At 44.6% G+C, this 7810-nt stretch overlaps 1 protein-coding gene across 2 annotated transcripts; it reads right to left on the bottom strand.

Annotated features, from left to right (window-relative positions):
- Positions 1-664: 664 nt before the first annotated feature.
- peak3 (PEAK family member 3) lies at positions 665-5733 on the bottom strand. Of its 2 annotated transcripts, none has more exons than XM_031575374.2 (5): positions 5246-5733; positions 4892-5141; positions 4337-4512; positions 3187-3725; positions 665-2509 (listed from the first exon to the last, which is right to left on the bottom strand). In XM_031575374.2, exons 2-5 carry the CDS (start codon positions 4951-4953, stop codon positions 1406-1408), a joined length of 1881 nt encoding a protein of 626 aa, XP_031431234.1. In that variant the 5' UTR covers positions 4954-5141; positions 5246-5733; the 3' UTR covers positions 665-1405. The 2 variants fall into 2 exon arrangements, with proteins under 2 accessions (XP_031431234.1, XP_031431233.1); XM_031575373.2 differs by having other exon boundaries at positions 4892-5390; positions 5487-5733.
- Between the last annotated feature and the right edge of the window lie 2077 nt (positions 5734-7810).

The following is a 7810-nucleotide window of genomic DNA, read 5'->3' as shown; positions in this document are numbered from 1 at the left end:
TTTCAGAATATCAAAAAATTGTCCCTGAAACTCAATACTGGCCTACCTGCCTCGGCCGCCTGCGAGTGACTCTTCGGCTGTGCTGGATTGCCGTTTACTGCAAAGCGAGCCCGGATGAACTCTACACACCTTGAAAAGCTGCTGCTCAAACTCAACAAGAAGTTTGTAGACTAATGCTCTAAAGGTGGACACAAGTAAAGTAACCAAAGTTTTAATATAGTGGGGCAGCGGCATTTTAACTTTTTTATTTTAGCTGTCATGTGGTTCATGTCTTGACATGTCCTCCCAAAAGTTCTTAAATGTTGTGTTGACAGTTTAATGTTTAATGTTTGACATGTTTAATGTCATTGCACTTATATTTCTAAATATTTCCTTTAATTAAAAATAACTAGTTTTTGTATTGGATTTATGACCCCTTGTCCTTTTTTGCACTATATAGGAGCGGCCCCGATCAAGTTGTTGAAAGTAACTAAGTAACTTTTACTTAAAGTACATTTTAAATGAACTACTTTTACTTGAGTACATTTTTAGATGGGTAATATTACTTTTACTTAAGTAAAATTTCATCAAAGTAATTGTACTTTTACTTGAGTACAACATTTCAATACTTTTTACACCTCTGTGTGTTGGTGATAGTACATCATACATTTCATGAAACGGTTGGTGATTGGTGATCATGCATTTTTTATTGTCAGCCCTCAAAAAACATATATTTATTTACCTACTTATTTTGTGGCATGCAGTGTCCTTATCTATGAGCAAAATAGGGAAACCCAAATGTTGGAGATGATGGAGCACCCTCTGGTGGTTCTCATTGGTACTGCAAGTACAGATGTGTAACAGGTTGAACATCACACATACATGGGTGTGCGTACAACATGGTAATCATGACACTGAATAATATAACTTTGGTCCTGCTGTGGCCTGCTAAGCAACTTGCCATAGACAGCAATACATTAACATGGAGTTAAATAGAAGCAGAATGTTCCTCTAACGCACCAAGCTGATATCGGGGATGTAATGTGACTTCTGACACTATGACCATAAAGGGTAAGGGCAAGAGTAGGGCAAAGGAGAGTGCCTCCCTTCGATAATCAACTACACGCACTAAATAGGGGTGCTACATCAGAGACGGAAAGAAGGGAAAGGTAAAACACAAATTTCTACAATTTCTTTACAATTGTTGAAGTAAATAGTCACATTTTTAAAAAGAAACTAAATTAAAGGCCTTGGTTTACTTATTCACTCAATTCGTTTTGTAGCACTTTTGTGACATTTCATATCCTGGAAGCTACTTCCTCGAAGATCTTATCAGTAATTATGTTACATTGAGAGAGGAGACCAGTGGGAGAGTCCCAGCAGTGAAATGCATTACAACAGCAGCTCCAGAGGCATACACCCAGCCTCATAACTCTGTGTTGTGGAGGCCCAGCTTCGCAGTAGCATTAAGCACAGTATCGGGATCAGCGAGGCAGAAGTACTGCAGGCAGAGGTAATCTTCCCAGTCCACAGCCGACTGATATGAGAACAGACCTCTCTCAGCCAGTTTGAGCAGCAGCAGGGAGCGTTTGACCAGCAGCCAGTTGTGGATGGTGATAGGGTTGGGGAGGCTGTGCTGGAAAAGAGAGGCTCGTGGGCCCCAGAGCAGAGCTTGAAGGAAGGGAACTGTGTCGGCCATCTGCAGCTTATTTTCTGGGACAAGGAGTTGGGAGAGGAGGCGCAGCAGGCCTTGGGAGTAGGAGGAATCTGGTGGGGCCGTGGTGCAGCTCGTCGAGGCTTCTGGAAGGTGCAGACAGTGCTGAAGCAGCAATCCCAGTTGAATGTGGTGTGATGTGATTGGTTGAGATGTTTTGGTCGTAGAAAGGCACTGGGTTAGAACCACCCGAGGGGTCCCCCACCTCCTCCAGCGGTGCTCAAGCTTCCCTCCATGCTCTCTTTCCAGCTCTTCCTCAGTGTTCTTCTCATTGCCACTCTCACAGTTGTTCATTCTTTGGTTCTCATTGGTCTCCTGTGACTCTACTACAGGCTCCTTCCTCTTGAACTTCTCTCTGCCACCTTCGTTTTCTGCCCAGGCCAGAAGGATGTTGTGCGGCTCCAGGTCTGTCACCTGAATGCCATATGTCTTAAGGTGCTGGAGTGCTTGGGTCACCTGAAGCAGCAGGAGGACCAGTCGCCTGTGGTACACCTCAGACCGGCTGCCATGGAGTGAGCTCATCTCCAGCACAAACTCATCCAGACTGCCCTGAGTTAGATCTCTGCTGATCGAAACACAGCAGCCCTCTCTAAGCAGAGACAGGACTGAATGCTCTCTCTCATCTGACGAACCTTCCTGCTCCATTTCTATCAGACTGCTGCCCTCTTGTGGCCATTCTGGTGCCAAACCTCTTCCTCCCTTCTCTGACATGGACAGTACCTCTGGACCGGCTGGAAAATGACTGATGACCTGTTGAACATTGGCATGGGGCTGCTGAGGTATAGGGGGAATTGGTGTGGCTGTCTCTCTGCTTACCTGGAATGGAGAGTGGAGGTAGGATTTTAGGGCAGAACATCTCTGTTTCAGATGTACTGAAATCTATAATAATTCAATATCACTACAATCACTTTTTTAAAAAAAATGTTTTTGCTTTTGTTTTTAAACCACTCAGTGCAACTTTGCTAAAAACGTGGCTGATAGCTGCATGATTGTGTTTGCTGGGTGACAGTTAGATTTCTCAACACCTGTTGCCAGCTTGCAGGAAGTGGCTTTGTGTGACAGATAGTGCACTCGGAGGGCTTCCTTATATGGGAGAGTGTGTTTGCCTCTGGTTTCATCTAGAGTGTGAGAATCTCTTTCCAAATGATAAGGTTCCTTTCAACTTGCTGTCAATGCCTCTGCAGAGCCATGAAGCTTGGTAACATGACCTCAATTAGAACTAGCAGAATATCTCAAAATGCCCACATGGAGATGGTCAACATTTGACATTACCACAGTCAGTAAAAAGATCAAGAATGTATGAACTAGTGTATATTTGACATCATGTTATACAGGGAAGTGCTCAAGTGTTATGGTTTGTGGTCTAGTCTCACATTTGCCTGTAAGTAAATTGTTGTACTCTGACACAAGAAGCTATGTGTTACCAGCCCCATATTTCATGAACTGAAATAAGGATCTGGTCATTTCTCTAACTCCAAATTTGGGGTTCTCACCTTGATGGAAAACTCCTGTCCCTGTAGTCTGGGGCACCTGACGCTGTAGTACAGTACTCCGTCCTGAGTTTGTAGCGGAATCTGATCTCTGCACAGCAGGAGGTCCTGAGGTTCGAGCTGCCCTGGCTTCTCCACTCCCCCAACCCCCTTCTCTATCCTCTCCGCAGTACTGCGCAGAAACAGCAGGAGGCGCTGCTGGAGATTCTCAGACACCTGCACCTGGTCACCGAGGTTTGAGAAGAAGCAGGGCAGCTGTTCGTCTGGAGTGTCAAAGTCCAGCTGGTGAAGAAGGCGGGGAGATGGCACCATATGCACCACAGCTGCCCCCTCTCCAGCACCAGAGCCTGGGTCGAACACGGCATCCTCGAGGAGTGACAGCCTGTTGAGAGGGTTGCTGAAGTGAGGTAGAAGAGCAGGACGGGTGTAGGGAGAACCAGGGAACTCCCCTGGTAGAGACATGGTGCGTGCCAGCCTTTTTTTGGGAATTGGGGGAGGGGTATTATCTGAGAAATATCTCTCATGATGGCAATCGGAAGGTTCTGAAGTAGAGGAGAAAGACAGAAGAAGACACATAGAACAAGACAGGAATAAGTATGAAAAACCGAAGGGGGGTTTGTTACATCAAGTTGTTGAGTTGTCACTATGTTTATATAAAAGACTATGAAAATAAGTCAGTAGCTAAAAGTACATAAAAAGCAACACAAACACATAAACTGAATCATGCAGTCTATTATCATAAGAACTAAAGCATGTCTGGTCATGCTCTCAATCACAAATGAGATTTGGTAGGCTCACGCTGGTGGGAAGTAGCAGCCATCACATGTTAACGTGGCTGTGGTTTGTGACGAGCATGTCTACCGTGTGGTTGGCTGCTGTGTGTATTCTTAAGCTATGGTTTCAGGTGTCACTCCGCCTCATTTATTTCCCACAGAAAAGGAGGAAGCAGTGCGCTCGCACACCACAAAGGTATGAAAAAGCACGCCAAACAACAAAGCCACCTCTTTCTTTAGAAAACAAAAATAGATTTCCCTGCTCTGCATGGAAATGAACACACATTTCTCTCATATAACATGTTCGATTCCTCATCAACAACAAAACAAACACTGCTACCTCATCTGTCACACAATGCACTCGGTTCGTCTTTACTCACCATAACGATGGTGTATGGGGCACTGTGGTGCAAAGCAATCACAGGAAGGGGGGTTGAGGAGAAAGAGTGGGGCGGAGGGTGAGCTGGGAGAGGGTAATGGAGAGGTGAGGACCATGGAGCTTCTTCTGGAGTTCAGGTTCACAGAGCTGGTGCTGGAGCTTCGAGAGTACAGACTCCTGAACACACACACACACACAAACAGATTAACTCTTCCAGTGCTTAGAAATGTCTAATGTGAATGCAAAACTTTCTGTGCAGCCTTAACTGAGACAATTTCAGATAAAACACACTACTGACTGAATAGGTTCTTGGCATTAATCTCAGGATGTGATAAATGATCTAGCCATGAATGCTTATCATCTACGTAAATGCCTAAAACATGTTCCACACTTTCAAATGCCTCTCAAGGACTATCCTACGTTCACCCCAGCCATGTTCACCCCAGCTGCAGAATCGCCCCTCTGTTGATCTCTTTGATGTGGTAAAAACTGCACATGTTGGACAGCAGTGCTTGCGAGGTAAGGCAGACGATGACCTCATCCTGACGGGTCTTACCTGCGCTGTTTGGCTGGCAGGGCAGGTGGCAGCTCCGCTGCTTCTGTCTGAGAGGAGTCCATGGCGGGATGGATGGGTGACCGGCTGGCTTGTTGGCAGGCTGGCAGACTGAGTGTGTCGCTCCCTGACGGTACTTCTGCCTTTCACGTCCTCAGCCTCCTGCCACTGTCATTTCCTGTAGTCCTTTTCACCTCAGTTAACTTACTTTCTTTCTCTCTTATCTCCTCTTGCGGTCTTCCGAAGTCTACGTCTGGTACAGGAACAGTATTTTTGACTGCGTGTTTGTGTGTGCATACAAGCATCCGAGTGCGTGTGTTGAGTGAGTGTGGGGTCATATCTCCACTGTGCACTGACCTCAACTCCAAAATGAGGAAGAAACAAGGACCCACAGCAGCTTCAGTATTCTATGCATCGTCATTCTCTCGCTTTTACGGTGTGCATTCAGACGGGACTTCTGAAAGTCCAGTCATCATGCCCCACTTCTGCTTCAACTGTATTTCTTAAGAAATAAAGGTTCAGACCAGGGAAAACCACAAAACAACACCAACTGATTTTCTGTGATCTTATTGTCTTGAATGTCTGCACAGGCTCCTACCTCTGTCTGCTGTCCTGGAGCCTCAAGCAGAAAGGTGCTGAAGAAGACAGAGTCAAGATGAGGACAACAGAACCCATACTATGTCAACAGAACCCATACTTTGTCAACAGAACCCATACTATGTCAACAAACCCACTGCTGCTGATGCTGTTTTCACAACTTAACACACAACATGATGGCAACTCAAGAGAAGAGGCTTTTGTTGATGAGATAAGCATTTGGCAAGAGGAAGAGCTAGAGGAAACCATATGAGAGTTTGGGGAGGTTTTGGGTGCTATCTCTTCCTGTCTGTTGGTGTTGCCATGGCATCACATGCTGATGTGTTTCACTAGAAGGGTGTGTCATCTGCCGAGAAGTGTATATATGTGTGTGTGTGTGTGTGTGTAACCATAAGACCTACTTACTGTGGTTGAAGGGGGAAGAATTGTAGTGGTCACACCCAAACAGTAATAGTGTCAAATGGAATGTATTGAGTCAAACACAGACAAACGTTTCAAACGTTTCATGCTGGCCTTGTTTTAGCATGTAACCAAGCAAATGATAAGATGAATCTGAAATTGTTTTCCTGCAAAGAAAAGTATCTAATCATCTAAGTATCTAGTATCTAAGTATCTAATGTTTGACAAGAGTTTATAGTTTAGTACTATACTAACTATAGTTTAGTACTATACTAACTAAAGTTTAGTTTATGTCCTACATGGTTCTCAACAGATGTCTCACAGCTACAAAAGCTAGTGGCAGTCTTTAAGAGTCATAAAATAAAATAGAGGTTGACTGTGTTGTGACTGTGTGTCACAACATGATGCAACCACCCTTTTTCCCCAGAATTGTGAATTTAAAAGGTGGAAATTGTGAGCATAGAAAAAGTCTGTGTACAAAATTCCATACGATTCTAAACAGCCTGCAATGTTTTTGAGATATGGCCTGGTTAATCTCTAATAACTCAAGCCCCTTCTCTCTCACACACACCTAACGCACGTACACACATACATCACTTAAGTATTTTTCTGAGTATCCTCTTTGTGTGTCCTTGCCTTGACGTCACCCTTGGCCTTTCCAGATGCTGATGTTCATCAGCATGATAATGGCCCCAGCTCTCAGTCGGTCTCTAGCTCCAAAGTTTGATGAAAATGCATGAGGTGGGCTAAAGTGGGATCCTTTTTTCCTGTGTGGGCTGTCCACTTGGGCAGCGCAGCACACAGACCTGTCTGGTAATTACGGCTAAGGAGGTGGTGATGTTCCTGGGTCCTCATAAGAGAGAGAGAGAGAGAGAGAGAGAGAGAGGAGAAGCAGTCTTCTAGGCTGAAACAGGCCTCTGATCTTACAAGAGAAAGAAAAGGAAAGAAAGAGGGAGTGAGTCAGTGCCCTTAGGCCCATTGTCTGCTGTGATTCACAATCCCAGTTAAGGTACTAATGATGATGGGGAGGACCATCGATGTGAAGGGGCAGACACAAGAGACCTTCAGCGGAGCTGCATTCACAGAGTTATGGGAACTTATGAGAAAAACATAAAACAAAATTTAAATAAAGGAGTCAAGAATGTCCCAGTGGTCACAGCAAGCTTGGTAAATGTATGATGTTGATACTTTTTGTTTTAAGCTCAGGTCTGTGTATTGTGATAAAGGGGTTTCACTGTTGCTGACAATATTGAACAGAGCCCCACACAGTTTATGGCCAGGTAGGAAACAGGGTCTTTTGTATGCTGTTTTAGAATGGCTTGAGGAGGAGAGAAGGGCTCATTTGGGCCCCTCGTAAGAGCACTGATTCAAATTAGAGAATAACAATTAGACGGGGGGGGGGGGGGCTTGGATAAAACACCTTTTGTAGCTCTGTTGAGTGGAGTGTCATTAAGGCCATAAGCTTTTTGAGAGCTCCTTCAGGGTTGGGTCCCTGGCAATGAGGCTTTGAGCCAGAGACAGAAGCCCAACTACGTCAGCCCCTACGACACTGGCACTTTAGCAGGGAGCTCACACAACAGAGAGGCTTAAAATAAAATAATGAGGGAATCACTGACAACATGGGGGTAGGCCGATGTAAATGATCAAGAGCTATATGTTATGAGTTCAGGGGTCGTTAACTTTCCAAGTTGTATGAGCTTCTTCACACCTCTCCCACCTAATACTTTGTGACCCATTGTACTTCTTATGAGAGAAAATGAAAACTCCTCACTCATAGATATTTTCATACAGATTCATTTCTTGCCATTTCACAATTATCTTTTCACCAGCCCCTATATGAATAATTAATTAATTAATTAATTATTACAGACTACACTATTCATAATGAAGGGTTTTGAACAACCACTTGCATGGTCAGGTCTAAAG

Source organism: Clupea harengus, chromosome 10, assembly GCF_900700415.2.
Source record: "Clupea harengus chromosome 10, Ch_v2.0.2, whole genome shotgun sequence".
NCBI classification, from domain to species: Eukaryota; Metazoa; Chordata; class Actinopteri; order Clupeiformes; family Clupeidae; genus Clupea; species Clupea harengus.
Note: the sequence above shows the minus strand (reverse complement) of the source record. Positions and strands in the feature narration are given on the sequence as shown.